Source organism: Pygocentrus nattereri, chromosome 6 (genome assembly GCF_015220715.1).
Source record: "Pygocentrus nattereri isolate fPygNat1 chromosome 6, fPygNat1.pri, whole genome shotgun sequence".
Taxonomy (NCBI): domain Eukaryota; kingdom Metazoa; phylum Chordata; class Actinopteri; order Characiformes; family Serrasalmidae; genus Pygocentrus; species Pygocentrus nattereri.
The window spans coordinates 45076799-45094298 of NC_051216.1; the positions used below are offsets into that span (position 1 = coordinate 45076799).

Consider the following 17500-nt stretch of genomic DNA (forward strand, 5'->3'; position numbering starts at 1 on the left):
AAAGGAGAAACTCTCTGAGAGCATGAGGAAGGAATACTAAGAAGAACCAAGACTCAAAAGGAGCATGAGGAAGAACCATCCAGAAGAACCAAGACTCAAAAGGAGAAACTCTCTAAGAGCATGAGGAAGGGCCATCAAATGGAACCAAGAGAATAAAAGAGAAACTCCCTAAGAGCATGAGGAAGGAACATTAAGAAGAACCCAGGCTCAAAAGGAGAAACTCTATAAGAGCACATGGAAGAACCACTGAACTCCCAAAGAGCATCTGAAAGGAACACTAAAAAGAACCAAGTCTCAAAAGGAGAAACTCCCTAAGAGTTCAGATGGATCAGCTGTGTTAGAGTTAAGTAATGGGTAGAACCCTTAGAGGATTATAGATATGAAGAATAATGGTGGAAATCACACAGGATGGTAGATATACTGTAGAACATGGTGGAACACATACAGGATGATAGATGTAGAACATGGTGGAACACATACAGGATGATAGATGTAGAACATGGTGGAACACATACAGGATGATAGATGTAGAACATGGTGGAACACATACAGGATGATAGATGTAGAACATGGTGGAACATATACAGGATGAGAGATGTAGAACATGGCGGAGCACATATAGCATGACAGATGTAGAACGTGGTGGAACACATACAGGATGGTAGATGTAGAATGTGGTGGAACACATATAGGACGATAGATGTAGAACATGGTGGAACACATATAGCATGATAGATGTAGAACGTGGTGGAAGATATATAGCATGACAGATGTAGAACGTGGTGGAACACACAGGACGATAGATGTAGAACGTGGTGGAGCACACACAGGACGATAGATGTAGAACGTGGTGGAAGGTATAGTGGTAGATACACTGTAGAATAAGGTTGAATTCATACAGGATGGTGTATATATAGAACATAGTGGAACCCAAACAGGATAGCATATGTAGGACATTGTTGAACACATGCAGCTAGCTAGAACATGGTGGATTAGTAGATCAGTGTAGGTATAAGTTCCAGGACCAGGTTCATGGTGCTTTGCTCTTATGAAGCTCATGGCAGAAGTTCAAGAAGGACGTAATGATATGATATGAATAATGCTGAAAATCTCCGGGGCCTCCAGGTCGGACCTGTCATCACTTCTCTGCCTGCGCACAATGAGCCTATAGAGCACCGTGCCGGTGAGTGTGACGCGTGGCTGTTCCTCCTCAGTGTAGAGCACTTACAGTGGACGACGGTCGGTATTTGAACGTTACTGGGTCACACAATCAGCTACCACATTGTAGCTCCTGACAGTCAGCTATTGTGTGCCTGTCTCTAACGCTTGACTGGACAGATAGAGGGCTCAGCAGGCCACCTGACGCACTTTAATACTTAAACACCTTGTGCCACTCTCCCTCATGGCTGGGTTTACAGTGAGGGGCTTGTCACTCATCACCAGCTGCCCTTTTTCTCTTTTCGCTACATAGGACACTTCGCTGAATGATGGAGGGTCGTGTCCTGCATTTGTCTTGTTTTGTTTGTTCCCTGGGTTCTTGACCGTTTTCCAACCTCAGAATTCTGTTGTTTTTGTTACTGTGCCTGGTATGCAGATGAGCTCTGTTCTGATTGGCTAGCCTATATTGTGCCTCATTCAGAAAGCAGTCCAGGCTGGCACAGCCGAACTGCTGTAGGCCGAATTATTTGATATGTCGCTGTTGTTGGAAGAAAACCTCGTATCTCCAAAATGGTAAATTTACAGAAGAAGGAAAAAACACACTTTACTTTTAATGGAAGTCAATGGAACCAGAATTTTTAAGAAGTCATTTTGGGCCGTTTCTTTCGGTCCATTCACCAGGACATTGATGCACATTGTAAAGGGCGACAGACATTTTCAAATTATGCCAAAAACTGAAAAATGTATTTTTCAGCTCTGTTAAACTGCCTCTTTGGGTCGAGGCTCATCAGAGAGGAAGCATCTCGAGGCATGTGAAGGCGAGTCAGACTTACACTATATTTCATTACTTTATTACTAGTTTTGTTTATCAGGCGGCTCAGAACTTCTGTGTGTCACTGGTGTCCTGTGCTTTAATGGCTGCGTAACTAAAGTTTGTCAAAATAATGACAGACATCACTTTTATTACTGGTTTTAAACAGTTGCACAAGGTCACCTGATGAGGCCGCCAATGAGTAGCCAATTTACAAAATCCTCAGATTTAAGTGACCCTTATTAGTCCCACAACGGGGAAATTTCACCTCCGCATTTAACCCACAAAGTGAAACACCACATACACACTAGTGAACACACACTAGGGGTCAGTGAGCACACTTGCCCAGAGCGGTGGGCAGCCCAATCCACAGCGCCCAGGGAGCAGTTGGGGGTTAGGCGTCTTGCTCAAGAACATCTCAGTCACGTGCTGTCGGCTCTGAGGATCGAACCGGCGACCTTCCGGTCACGAGGCTGGATCCCTAACCTCCAGCCCACCACTGCCCCAAACCAGAAGGTCACTGTAGTCGCCGTTAATGGTGTTACACCACATTCATACAACACCAGTGACTAAATATGTTCTGCGTTAAGCTTTAGTTTTTGCGTATATGATAATAGGAGATGTTAACGGACGTATTGAGATTATTTAGTTTTGGGATGAGGGATCGATTTTTTAAACATGTGTTTTCCTGAATTCCCGCTCCAAATGGAGAACGAGCCAAACACTAGATCAAACAGTTTATTCCAAAACAGTTTTTCGTGATATGAGCCCTTTAAAATGTATAACCGAGACGCGTAACGTGGCTCAGTATGGTGAGGAAAAACTTCACTAGATATTAATAAATATTTCTCATAGAAATATTAATGTCATACTGATGGGATTCTGGTAAGTGCAGGTTGAAATATGGTTTCACTGAAGCTCTGCAGTAGCTTGTTACTCCCTCAGGGTAGAGCTGGCAGCAGCCTATTAGGGACAACGCCATTAATTACTCTTCAGGTGCTTCGTCTTTGTCTTTTTCCTCATTGACTGAAGCCAATTTACATTTACTGTGAAAGTGGTTAAGCTCATAAATTATGGCTGTGAAATGAATTTGAGCGTTCTCACTCGAGCACACGGTGCATTTCCATTTCTGAGATGTTAAAGAGCTCATCAAGTTTAATATGTACTGTTCGGAAATTAAAGGGAAGGCAAACGTACATGACTTCTCGCTTATTTCAGGTGGAGTTGATTAGCCAAGAAATGCTTGGTAAGCAGATTTTGCTTCTTTAGTTTAGCAATGGAGCTACAAGGGTAACAGCGCTAACACTAGAAGTCAATAGTCACCCAAATGTGTTCTGTAAACACGTCCCTGAAACATCTCACAAACCACCCTTCATCAGTGCTCAGCACTGCAGTGAGATTCTAAACACCTCAGTGTCGCTGCTGGACTGAGAACCAAAAATATCCAGCCACCAGCGTCCTGTGACCACTGATGAAGGACTAGAGGATGACCAACACAAACTGTGCAGCAGCAGATGAGCTGTCGTCTCTGACTTTACATCTACAAGGTGGACAAGGTAGGAGTGTCTAATAGAGTGGACAGTGAGTGGACACAGCGCTTTAAAAACTCCAGCAGCACTGCTGTGTCTGATCCACTCACACCAGTGCAACACATACCAACACCACCACCAGTGCAGTGTTACTGCAGTGCTGAGAACGACCCACTACACATATAGTACCTGCTCTGTGGGGGTCTGTTGGAGTCCTGACCACTGAAGAACAGGGTAACAGAGTATCAGAGAACAGATGGACTACAGTCTGTAACTGTAGAACTACAAAGTGCAGCTATACAGTAAGTGGAGCTGATAAGATGGACTGTGAGTGTAGAAACAAGTACAGCTTAGCTCCACCCCTTCACACTGAAGTTATAAGGAGTGTGTCAGCCTGCACTGATTTCTGAATGAGATACGAAACAGCCAATCAGAACACAGGCTTGTTTATACATATCAGTCTTAAAGCTATAGAACAAAAGCAAGTAAGTGGATCGTGACTATTTTTGGTACGAGCCACACAACTGTCACCATAATATGCAGAGAAAATGACGAGATATAATCATTTGTTTTCGTTCTGCCAAAAGTTACATGAAGTGCATCTAGATAGATCTGGTGCAATTTGAGGGCCGTTATTTAAGACTGTATTAATTCTAAAGGTGTTATTTCGCTGTTTTGGTGTCTTCACTATTATTACTACTGTAGGGCTTCAGATTGGTTCCTCACTGAGGGCTTCTGAGGACACGTCTCATATCTTTAGGGAAAAAGCTGCATTTTCACCATCAGCATGTTCTATTCCTCCTGTCTTCAAGTCCATGACCTTCTGTACTTTCTCTCTTGCTCTCTCTCTCTTCCTCTCTCTCTCTCTCTCCCTCGCTCTCCCTCTCTCTCTCACTTACTTTCTGTCTCTCTCCCCCTCTCCCTCTCTCTCTCTCTCTCTCACTTTCTTGCTCTCTCCCTCTCTCTCTTTCACTCTCTCTCACACTCTCTCTCCATGTCCACCTCTCTCTCCCTCTCTCTCTCTCTCTCTCTCTCTTGCTCTCTCTCCCTCTCTTTCTCACTCTCTCTCCCTCTCCCTCTCACTTTCTTGCTCTCTCTCCCTCTCTCTCTCTTTCACTCTCTCTCACACTCTCTCTCCATGTCCATCTCTCTCTCCCTCTCTCTCTCTCTCTCTCTCTCTCTTTCTTGCTCTCTCTCCCTCTCCCTCACTCTCACTCTCTCTCCATCTCCCTCACTTTCTCCCTCTCTCCCTCTCTCTCTCTCTCTCCATCTCCATCTCCCTCACTCTCTCCCTCTCTCTCTCTCTCTCTCTCTCTCTCTCTCTCTCTCTGTCTCTCTCTCTCTATGCATGTCTCTCCTTTGCCCATCTGATAGTAGTGACAGTACACTGTCACTCTCATCTTCCATGGAACATGGGTGGACTGTAAATGATTTACAGTTGAACTTCATCTCCTTTCATCTTCTAAGAATGGCAAGCTTTGCACCTGCATACATTCATGACCTGGTTTTGTGCACACTGTCCCAGTCCTACTGCCTGAGACAGTGGAAGCCAGACAGCAGAGTGGGGCTGCAAAGCATGAGCACATTCATGTACACACACACACACACACACACACACACGCACACGCACACGCACACGCACACACGCACACAGGATCACAGCTCATTTCTCACATTTATACAGTAGCACAAAGGAAATAGTGTCATTTTTGTGGTTCAGTCTTAGAAGTTGGTTGAATTTTTTCCTTCTCACAATCTGAATAATCTCAAACTCATTCAGTGGCGTTGAGGTCCGGACTCTGGGGTGGTCAGTCCATTCTTCAGTTTCTTTGTTTGATGTGTCCATCTCCTTTTCTCAGCGAAGGCTTCTTGGCAGCTAAACATCCTTTCAAAGTGTTGAGTTGTCTCACAGTCGAGCTGTCTGGTTTAATTATCTCACCAAAACAAATCCAAACCAACCATATGAGCCTAATGCTGAAAGGGGAACATTTTCAGGTTACCAGGAGAGCGAGCCAGGAAAAAGACACCAAAACAAAAGCCAAAACAAACAACAAAACATTAATGGATGAGACCCCATGTTATTATGGACTGGCCTACTGGGCGAGACGGCGAGTGGAAGTTGTCTTTATTTTCACATTATGTGGGTTTTAAAAATGGTTTGCAAACCACAAAGATAGCCCTACTAAAGACAGCCAACCACTAATGGTTAAAGCCCTTCCCAGCAAAGCACATTCACTGGACCCCCGGCAGCATTAGCGCCAAGGTGGCTGGAAAAAAACCTGCAGTAAAGAGAGATAAAGAAAAAAGAGGCTACAGCTCTCCACACTGGAAATCCTTCTAAAGAGCCCCGAGCACCTGCTTGCCAGTGTGTGTCGGGAGCCGATTATGTCCGAGCTCCGCCTCCCAATATCACCTGCAACACTTGAGGCATAAAAAGCCAGTCGTCACAACAAAAACGCTTGTCTTTTCAGAACTGAATCAGCTTGATTTTTCTCCTCTTTCAAAGGTGAAAGCTTTAGGTGCTGTTAACCTGGTGGTGGTAGTTTTGGTGTCTATCAGGTCTCCCAGTGTAACGGGGAGTGAGGAGGTGGATGCATGTGCTGAGATAAGTGAGATTTATTAAGGGCATATCCAGGGTCATAGTCGAGACAGTCCAGGGTCAGAGATCCAACATGGATTGATCGGGGGACAGACATGACAGACACCAGAATCCAACAAGCTGAACAGTACAAAGACTAGTACAAACAACACAACCAACACAGCAGATAACACCAACAAAGCAAACAGAGATTCAAACGAAGACAAGGGGCAAACACAGGGCTTAAATACACATAGAAAATGAGGGACGGGTGGAAAACAGGCGGAGACAATCGGGGCGGAGTCATGAAACAAGGGGGCTAAACCAAAACAAATGCACATGGGCCAAACCGAAACATGAACAGGACTGGGAGGGGCCAATCGTGACACCCAGGTGGTTGTTAGACATCCCATTTTTCGTATATTTTAATCATTTTTTGAACTCCAGTTTTGGAAACTTTTGTTTTTGGCAACTCTTCCCTTTCTTATATCAGACCTCCTGAAAAACGTCTTCTGAAATCTCTTATTTATTTTACAATTCTGATTTTACAATACAGATGCCCCACACTAGAGATAATCAATTGTAGTTTTCCATCATTATTAAAATGAATTGCTTTAGTTGTATCTAGTAAAGTCAAGTAAATGTGGATGGAGAGATACTGAAAGGTCAGGGAGCAGAATTAATGGCCTTCATGAACAATGACACACACGTGCTGAAGGCAGATGTGTGTGTGTGTGTTTATTTCCAGACACTGAAGCCCTGTTGGCCTGATCAAATCAAATGTTGGCGTACTGCCGGTCCACATCCGCCCCACAAGCTTAATAATTGATAGTCATTGCATTATTAAAGCACTTTGATTATTAATACGGGCCAGAAGAGGAAAGCCATAGATCCATACACACGTCGAAAGTGTGAGAGAGAGAGAAAGAGAGAGAGAAGAGAACATAGTGAACAGACTGAAATAAGCACATCAATATCAGTTCACCCCCACAGGTAGCGCTCCCTCTCAGTCACAAACATTTTATGAAACATGAACTTCTGAAGCACGTATCACTGCCGGACGGTTATTGAAAAGGAGATTCTCGGTTCACATGTTCCCAAAAGTATCAACAAAGCTGTTTAGTTGTGGACGTACAGTCATAGAGAAGCATTTAGATAGTTAAGTGACCCTTATTAGTCCCAAAATAGGGAATATTCACCTCTGCATTCTAACCCATCCGTGCAGTAAAACACCCACATACACACTAGTGAGCACACACACATTAGGGGGCAGTGAGCACACTTGTCCAGAATGGTAGGCAGCCCTATCCATGGTGCCCTGGGAGCAGTTGGGAGGCACCTTGTTCAAGGGCACTTCAGTCATGTACTGTGAGCTCGGGGGATTGAACCAGTGACCTTCCGGTCACAAGGCCCATGACTGAGCCTGATTGCCATATTGACCAAAAGAATGGTACACTTTGGAGCAGCCACACATCAGCCCAAGGTCACCATGCCCAATGTCAAATCAGGTAGAGGGCTACTTAGGCCCTCCTAACATTGGGCCTAAGGTAATCATGCCCATTACACAGCATCAGCCAGAGGCGTATCAAAGCCCCCACTCTGGGCTATGGAGCAGTGGTTCTCTGGAGCGATGGAGCCCCATCCAGTACCTTTGGGATGAGTTGGAGATCCAGATTTGATCATCCAACATCAGTACCTGACCTCACTGATGCTCTTGTGGCTGCCATCAAATCCTCACAGCAATGTTCCAACAGCCTTCCCAGAAGAGTAGAGGCTGTTACTGCAACAAAAGCCAACAAACTCCCCATTAATACCCTTTATTTCTGAAGAAACAATAAATGAGCAGGTGTCGACAAACTGCTGTTTCACAACATGATCTCCGGAATACTTTGTCAATAAGCAACATTGGTCACTGCATTCACAAATGCAAGCGAAGACTATACTACAGACAGCAGAAGCCTTATGTCAGCAACATCTAGACCTTTTCTCGGCTCAAGCTCCTCTAAAACAGACTGGTGTCCAATGGAAATGTGTATTGTCTGCTTTTCAGACTGTTTATGGTACAATTAAAGCTGTGATGTCTGAGCCAAAGAAGAAAAGAGCCATCAAAAATTGTTACCAGTGTAAAGTTCAAAAGTCAGCATCTGTCATTGTATGGTGTACACGGCATGGGCAACATTCATTCAAGTAACTCTGAAAGATATATGAACATTTTTGAGCACCATATCGCTGTTGTCGGAAGAAAACCATATTTCCAAAATGGCAGCAGAAGGAAAAAACCTACTTTTAATGTAAGTCAGTGGAACCAGAATTTTTTCCAAGTAATTTTTGGTCATTTCTTTTGGACCATTTTTCATGCAATGTGCACACAATGTAAAGGACAACAGGTATTTTCAAATTATGTCAAAAACTGAAACATGCCAAAAATGGAGATACAGGTTTTCCTTCCCACAGCATCCGTCTACATATAAATAAAGGTTGGCCTCATCCTTTTTTTTAAAAGCTTTGACCCAGCTGCTTAAAATGTCCTTCGGTTTTCCTGTTCTTGCTTGATATAGGATTTCAGCTCCTTAAAGTTTCTCCTTTTATGTATAATTTTTGTTTCATAATGTGCCAAATTTTTTCAAAGGGTGACAGGTTTGGTCTGCAGGAAGGTCAGTTTAGCGTTGGACTCTTTTATTACAGAACCATGCTGTTGTAACTGCATGCAGAATGTGGGCTGGCATTGTCTTCCTGAAATAATCAAGACCTTCTGTCAAATTATGTTGTCTGGATGGCAGCATATGTCACCCCAAATCCTGTATATATCGTTCAAAATTAATGGTGCTCTCACAGATTAATGCGCCCCCAAACCATCACAGATGCTGGCTTTCGAACTGTATGCTGATAACAAGCCAGATGGTTCCTCCTCTTTTTCCACTTCGCCTCAGTCCATCTTAAATGAGCTTGGGCCCAGAGAAGGCGGCAGTGTTTCTGGACCCTGTAGTTTAGTATGTGTTATCTTCTTTACTTGGTAGAGTTTTAATTTACATTTGTGGATGCTGCGACAAACTTTGTTTAAAGACAGTGTTCCTGACCCACCAAATGCTCCAATTTCATACCCTGAGCCATTTCACTATGACCAGCTCTAGGGGCAGATATTAATAAGTTAAAGTGGACAGGCAGAAACACAACCAATGGATCACTGGTAGAGTTCATTGCCTGAGCTTATTGTACAAACAGAGCTCCTTGTTCTGGTGATGGCTGGATGGCGTCCACACAGACTCACCTTGCAAAGAGTGGACCCTGCAGGCACATCTATCTGACCACCTGACCCACATAAGGGTCAATATGAGGGGTCAATATGAATTTATGAAGAATACATGAAAAACAGAGGCTAAATTGTGAATACAATGCAAAGTAAGAGTGCAGAAAGAGAGCTACATAAAACGCTCCATGCATTCCCACAATCCAACCAAGACTGCAGTGATTAGTCAATGTTACCAACACAAAAGAGCCATTTTCATAATCGACGCATCATTTATTTAAGACAGACACTCAAGCGCACAATGGCTTTTCACAAACTCTGAATATGTTGTTCATGTTGCACAGGCCAAATGACTGTTGAAGTGTGACTGAAATGTTTAATTGATGTCATTCAGAAGCAGCTGTCTCAGTGTGTCACTGCCAGAGTTTCAAACGCTTAGCAGAAACACCCAGAACTGCTCAAACACCATTCAGACTTAGAGATTTACATTTACGGCATTTGGCTGACGTTCTTGTCCAGAGCGACTTACAATTTGATCATTTTACACAGGGAGGCCAAGGTGGTGTTAGGAGTCTTGCCCAAGGACCCTTATTGGTATAGTGTAGGGTGCTTGAACCCCAGTCTACAGCGTAGAAGGCAATGGTGTTAACCACTATACTGACCAACCACCAGATTTGTCAGAGTAAAAAGGCACTTCAGTAGTTCGGACCAAAGCAGAAGATGATGCGTCGCTTTGCGTTTTAGTCCTGGGTCGTGTTGCGTTCACACTGACATAAACACAAGTCATGTGAGTAAAGCGTCACAACTGATTGGCCAGATTTTATGACATACATTGTTCTTCAAGGCCATGCATGGTTCTTTTATGACTTCAAACAAGCCTCTCGTGCAAATCTTTGGTCTGCATTGCATTCACACTTCAACAGCACCAGTCTTCCTACCAGTAAAGCCTCACCAAAGATTGGCTGGGGAAGAATTTAAAGAGATTTGAGGCAATTTAGTGAGGTAGCACTGCATAATGTCCACGTGCTTGGTGCTCTGTTCGCTAAAGTTAAATAATATCAGCGTGATAACCTCAGGCATGGGTTCTAAGTAGTGTAAATGTTTACTACAAATATAATGTAAAAATAAAGTATGAAACATGCTTGTCACTTGATTTCACCATGAGATTTACTATCTCAGTAATGACTCACTGTCTCACAATAAAGAAAAAGTATCTCATAATTATGACTTACTACCTTGTAATGATTTGCTGTCTCATAATTATGATTTACTATCGTATAATTATGACATCTCATTTATGACTTACAATCTCACATTAATTAGGAAGTTTCTCATAATTATATCTTCCCATAAGAATGACTTACTGTGTCATTATTATGTGAAAAATTTCCTCATATGAGATTCTGGCTCTGGCTCTGGACTAATAATAAGGAAAAAAATGTTCACTTAGTATCTCATAATTATTAATGTTACCATAAATGTTTTGTTGACTGAGTGAAGATAAGTGTGTTCTCTCCTCTACAGAGAACACACTTCTGCACATTTTAATGCTGTTTATTTAATATACACCAAGTACAAAAAATAATAAAGCACAAAATGTGGCCTGAGAAAAAGTTATGCTTGAATTTTGTTTAATTTTCTCTCTGTCTTCCTCTCTCTCTCTCTCTCTCTCTCTCTCTCTCTCTCTCTCTCTCTCTCTCTCTCTCTCTCTCTCTGTGTCTCGCTTTCTCGGTCTCTCTCTCTCTCTCTCTCTCTCTCTCTCTCTGTGTCTGTCTCTCTCTCTCTTTTTCTCTCTCTTTCTCTCTCTCTGTCTGTGTGTGTCTGTCTCTCTCTCTATCTGTCTCTCTCTCTCTCTCTTTCTCTCTCTCTCTCTCTGTGTCTGTCTCTCTCTCTCTGTCTGTATCTGTCTCTCTCTCTCTTTTTCTCTCTCTCTCTCCTCAGTTACTTTGACACACAATAACTCTGAAATCATGCAGGGAGAGGAGGCTGGGAATCTAGATGAAGAGAGTCATTATACATGACAGCTTTAATTAAAACGATGACTCTCCACGTCTCCTTCAGTCGCTCGGCTCCGAGTCTCGGTGTGTTTGTGCTGGATTTCTGAGATGTGTGTGTGTTTCTGGCCACAGAGGAGGCTTATTTTAGTTATCAACATATCCGTCAATGCAGACTGCTGGTCAAAAGTTTGGGGACACCTCGCCTCCTCGTTAAACGATTGATTTTTGCATTTCCAATGGCTTTTCAATAAAAACACCTACAAAGCATTTACCCTTCTGCCTCATATTCATCGAAATATCTTCCTTAGTATAGGGGGCTATGAGTTCCTCACTGAGATGAATGCACGACTACGTCCTCACAGCAGGTAAAAGTGACAGAAATCAGATTTTTGCACGGCAGTCGCTCCTGCAGGGATCGGTTTCATTGTTGCCAGCATCACAGGAGCCATCATGAAGCTTCACTGACTGACACCTGGGCTCATATCACCCAGAACGTGTTTGAGCCGTAAAAAGGGCGCGGTCACTTCTGTGGTTCATGTCCTCAGATTCTTTAAACTATCAGACTTTTTCACTCTTCTTCGACACTTCTTCCTCGTTCTCTTGCGGCGGCGTTCAGACGTTTCTTTCTAAATCAGATCCAACAGTGAGAATTTTTCTGTGCAGAAACATCAGCCTAAACATTTCTGAGGTCTCAGCAGTGCGAAATTATGACCAATGTGGAGTTGGATTGACATCAAAGTCACATGAATTCAGTTTGGGTTTCAGTGCCACATGTGAACGCGTCTCAAATCAGAATTGAAAGTGTCAGATTCGGTGTTCTTGTTGTTCACACATGCGTGTCTGATTTGGGCCACTTTTATCTGCTGTGTGAACAAAGACTAAAAGTCTAGGAACAGGAACGTCTTCACCGTCTCCATTGAGTTGGAACGGTGAGCTCTGTCCTATTGTCCCAGCGTCCAACAGAGGACGTTACAAAAATTGTCCTTCTTTTTATATTTACATATTGAGGCTGTCCAAAGCAAAACTGCATTTGTTGCCTTTTTCACATTTTTTCTGCCCCAGCCGTTTTTTTTACGTGAATTTAGCTGTACATTTCTGATCATCAGCCCTAAACGCAGAGTCTGAGTCAGTCAGAGGTCTGTTTGATGCACGAGAGGAAGTTCCACCCCGAATACGTTGCTGTGGGGGGTTTAATTGGAGGTTTAAACGCAGGATCTGAATGGTGGGTTTCTGAACTGGATAACTGACTGAATCATCGCTCAAATCACTCTGGACGCACAGAGTAGGACCTGACGGTCAGCGTGATGTGCGAATTGCATTGCTGTTTTCAGGAAAACTCACTGAAACTGTCCCTCAGATTTTTGCAGATTTTATTTCGAATTTGAGGAAGGTTTTCTATCAGATGAACGTTTTAAGAAATGTGCTCGCAGTGTTTTCTCACTTTTGCACACACGTGACTGGCTGAGATGTCCCCTTGCTCCAAGTGTGTGTGTGTGTGTGTGTGTGTGTGTGTGTGTGTGTGTGTGTGTGTGGAGTGCATGATTTGATTTGACACAAACACCGTGTCAGACTACAGAATATGTTATTGCTTCCACAGTCCCCAGCGCACCAGACTGAGGCCTATTTTTATCCACCACATCAACTCGGACGCCCTCAGTTCTCCCCAACTTCACTTTTTCTAACTTTCTTTCCTACTTAGGACTGAACACAAGTTCGCCACGTGTACATTTACATGATTAACAGATGCTTTTAGTTTAATCATGTAAATGTACACGCGGCAAACTTGTGTTCAGTCCTAAGTAGGGCTGCTACTGCACTGTCCAGTTAAGTTCCACAATTTAGTCACTAATTCACAGCAATAATGCAGTTATTACCCTATAATACACTAAATTCACACCACCAACTGTGCACTCTAATTACACAATCACACACTCCCCTAGCAACCACCAGAGATAACGAAGCAATGGCATAGCAACACCCTAGCAGCCACCTGGGATGCAACAGAAATGCACTAGCATCACCATAGCAATCATCTGGGATACCATTGCAACAGTCAAGCAGCACCCTAGCAACCACCTGGGATCCCACAGAAATGGACTTCAGCAAACATTGGGCAACAGCCAGCCCAGAGCCAAGCAACCATCTGAGACAGCATAGCAGTGGTGTAGCAACACCTTAGTGATCACCTAGGATACCATAGCAACCATCTGGAATAACATAGAAATGGCCCAACAGTGCTTTAACAAACCACTTGACATACCATAACAGCAGCCTAACATCACACTATTAACAATATAACATCCACCAATTGATGCCCTAACAGTAAACTGGATTACCGCAGCAACCTTGGAGCAACACCATAGCAACAACCTTTCATTGTTTTGTAAACACAATTAAATGATCAAAACGACCAACAGGGTTATGCAACGGCTTTAACTTTTAAACGTTATTAACTGGCTTCGTCCAGCCGCCTTAAAGTTTATCAGAAACTTTCAAAAAACATTTCTAGCGTAATTAATGATTTTAATCATGTAATTAATGTTTGTAGCATGATTGATTTTTTCACCTACTCTAAAATCAGGTGTTGAAACCACCCCATGTTCTATCAGCCCTGTGCAATTTGACAATATATGATGTGTTTTTCCACTGTAGTTTTCGATGTTATGGACCATCAAGCTAGTGGCGGTGTATATTTACATTTAAATGCACACTCAAGACTCTGCACTGAATCACTCTAACACAGAAGAACAATCTTCACCATACATCACTGAGCGCGTTTACAGGCACTTCATAACCCGATAGCTGCAGAAAATCAGATTTTGTCAGCAACCCGATCAACTTGTTTATATACACTTATTGTATTTTGTTATTTTGTTATGTTATTGTATTGCATTGAATGGCACAGAGTTCTGCGTTCAACTCTGGTTCTTTTTCTCTTGGTGTCTGCAGTGACATCTTGTTTCTAGCAGTATCTGAGCTCAGGACCGTCTTTTCTCTCTAAGCTATTGGTAACCAGCAAAGATACTTTCTCTAGATTGACAAAGCACTTCTTGTAAGTCGCTCTGGATAAGAGCGTCTGCTAAATGCTGTGAATGTAAATGTAAATGCACTGAGTAATCACATAATGTGAACACTCCGGATCTACAAGAGTCAGACAGTAATCTGATTTCTGCTTTATAACCAGCCAGTAAACTCACGAAAGAAGACGTGACGTAAATGTAACGTAAACTCAAACTTCTTGATGCAGCTACTTTACCCTTAAAAACTGCCACTCGCTTACTTCCGGTCTGTTTTCACACCTGCGCAGACTCAGCAGAGAAATCTGAAAGAATTTCTCTAGTAAGTAAGAGTAAGTAAGAGTAAGAGTCCACAGGTACTAAGAAATCTGATTACTGAGCTAAAATCCAGCCTCAGATTTCTTAATCGGATTTCTAAATATGGAAGTCCACTCACACCAGCGCAACGCACACTAACACACCACCACACAGCCAGTGTCAGTGCAGTGCTGAGAATGACCCACCAGGACCTGCTCTGTGGGGGTCCATGGGGGTCCTGACCACTGAAGAACAGGGTAACAGAGTATCAGAGAAACAGATGGACTACAGTCTGTAACTGTAGAACTACAGATTCCAGCTATACAGTAAGTGGAGCTGATAAAGTGGACAGTGAGCGTAGAAAGAAGGAGGTGGTCATGATGTTAAGCCTGACCGGCGTTTATGAACTGGCACAAAAAATGCGGTTTTGTTATTTGCTAAGTGTCCTTCAAAACCTCCATTATAACAGATAAAACATGGTAGACTGTAGACTCTGTGGTGATTTTGATGGCTGGCTGTAAAGTCCCCAGCTAAGGACATAACAATTAATGTTACATACTTTAAAGTCTAATGTCCAGTTCTAAGGTTTGAGAAGAGTAACATAACGCCAGTGGCAGCTTCGGGAGCCCCGTTTGCTGGGAGAACACAGCTGTAGCTGGTTGGTGTTAAGACTGGAAGGTTGTAAGCGGCAGAAGGGAAGAGGCTAAAAAAGAGATTAGACAGATTGAATCTACTGTTAAATATATACCGTTATATAACAGCTTCCCATTTTACTGACCAGACGATGTGAAAAAGCACTTTTACACGACGGTTTGACTGGACAGTGAAATAATGGGAGGTTGTGTGTCCTGAAACCTGAAATCTGTCACAGAGTTTGTCTGGTGCACGTTCAGCTGGACATCTGGATCAAATGTTCATATTTCCAAATAATAGCAAGTTCAAAGGAAAGAGAAAGGAAGCGATCGTTGTTTGAAGATGCTTATAACCCGAAACTCCTTTATCAGTTATGAGCAAACAAGGTAGTGGACACTGCTTTATTTTACGAGTTCACGATGACAAAGCCAGAGGGCAAAGTCCAGACAACCTTCAGGCCTGTGCTGTGTTAATATTATTAGTATGTATGTATTTATTTATTTATTATAGATAAAATGCACAAACAGCCCAAAATGGGAAAAACAGTATTGATGAAAAACAGTTTGCAGTTAAATTTACCTGTAAAAAGTCACCAAAGAACTTTTTTTGCATATGTAAACAAACACTATTGCTGGTTTAGGTCTGCAATGACCAGGGAAACTTTTATAAAATTTACTGATTCGCTGAATTTACAGTCACTGATTTACAGTGGGCTTATGCTAATGTGCACTGATGCTAGCCAGTACAATAGTACAATAATACTTATTAGTACAATAATACTTATTAGTACAATAATACTTGTTAGTATAATAATACTTGTTAGTACAAAAATACTTGCTAGTATAATTATATTTGCTAGTATTATAAAGTCTCAGTAGATTCATTTCCACTTATAACTCAATTCTAAAGTGCCGTATCTGCCACTATGTTATGAATGAATCCACAAGGGCAGATTTAACTAACTATCCGTCTAAATTAGATTCATAGCTAAGCTAATAAGAGCTGCATTGATGATCATGATGCATCAGCGTTTAATCCGAATATCTCTTATGTAGTTCAACCAGCCACAGTGTCTGGTGGGTCAAACAACCCATCAGATGTGAATGTTTAGCCGCAAAACTTTTCAGGCAGAATTGGAGGATAATGTGTAAATATGTAGTGGGCCGGACGAAGCTGTGGTAGTTGAGACCCCTGCCCTAAACCCTGTCTCCTTCTGTCCCTCAGGTAAGGGCGACCTGATCGGCTCAGACTCTCTGACCAGGGAGCAGGTGATTAAGACCAACGCTAACGTGAAGGCCCTGACCTACTGTGACCTGCAGTACATCAGCCTGAAGGGCCTGCGAGAGGTGCTGCGCCTCTACCCGGAGTACGCCCAGAAATTCGTCAGTGAAATCCAGCACGACCTCACCTACAACCTGCGGGAGGGCAACGGAGCGGATGTGAGCGGCTCTCGCACTTACACAAACACACAATGCAGCGGGGCAGGGCTGAAAACCATCCTACTCAACTCTGACCACACACAGAGATACAGTACATGTCCGAAAGTGTCCAGACACCCTTTCTAATGAGTGGATTTGGCTGCGTTAAAGTGCTGCTGACAGTGGTTTAACGGCTTGTATAATTTCCTTAGAAAAGCATTGACCAGGATAATGAGACAGTCCGGAGAAGCCAAACTTGAGCCTAAGGTCATCATGACCATCTCAGGGCACTGGCCAGAGGGGTATAAAGCCCCCCAACAGTGGGCTAAGGAACTGTGTTTTCTGATTTCTGTTGTCCACTGTGGTTGATAAGGTGTTGCCAGGCTGTTGCTATGGTATCCCAGGTAGTTGCTAGGGTGTTGCTAGGCTGTTGCTATGGTATCTCAGTTAGTTATTAATGTGTTACTAGGTTCTTCTTTGATAGATAGATAGATAGATAGATAGATAGATAGATAGATAGATAGATAGATAGATAGATAGATAGATAGATAGATAGATAGATAGATAGATAGATAGACTGAGCTACTGGAAAGGCTGCCACCCACAGTGGCGCCGGAAGTCAACAGTTATGATGTTCCAGGGTGTTGCTAGGCTGTTGCTATGCTGTGCATGGTGGTTGTTAATGTCTTACTAGGTTCTGCTATGGTGTTCCCAGATGGTTGATAGGGCATTGATAAGCTGTTGCTATGGTGTCCATAGTGGTTGCTAAGGTGTTGCCAGGCCACTGTTGTGGTATCTCAAGTAGTTGTTAATGT

The 17500-nt window shown here is 42.9% G+C and overlaps 1 protein-coding gene across 1 annotated transcript in view; it reads left to right on the forward strand.

The window, feature by feature from the left end:
* kcnh3 (potassium voltage-gated channel, subfamily H (eag-related), member 3) overlaps window positions 1-17500 on the forward strand; it is a 223997-nt gene that overhangs the window by 195135 nt on the left and 11362 nt on the right. The window contains exon 11 of the mRNA XM_017702980.2: window positions 16492-16706. Within this exon, the coding sequence (XP_017558469.1) occupies window positions 16492-16706 (215 nt within the window). The remainder of the gene's footprint in view (window positions 1-16491; window positions 16707-17500) is intronic.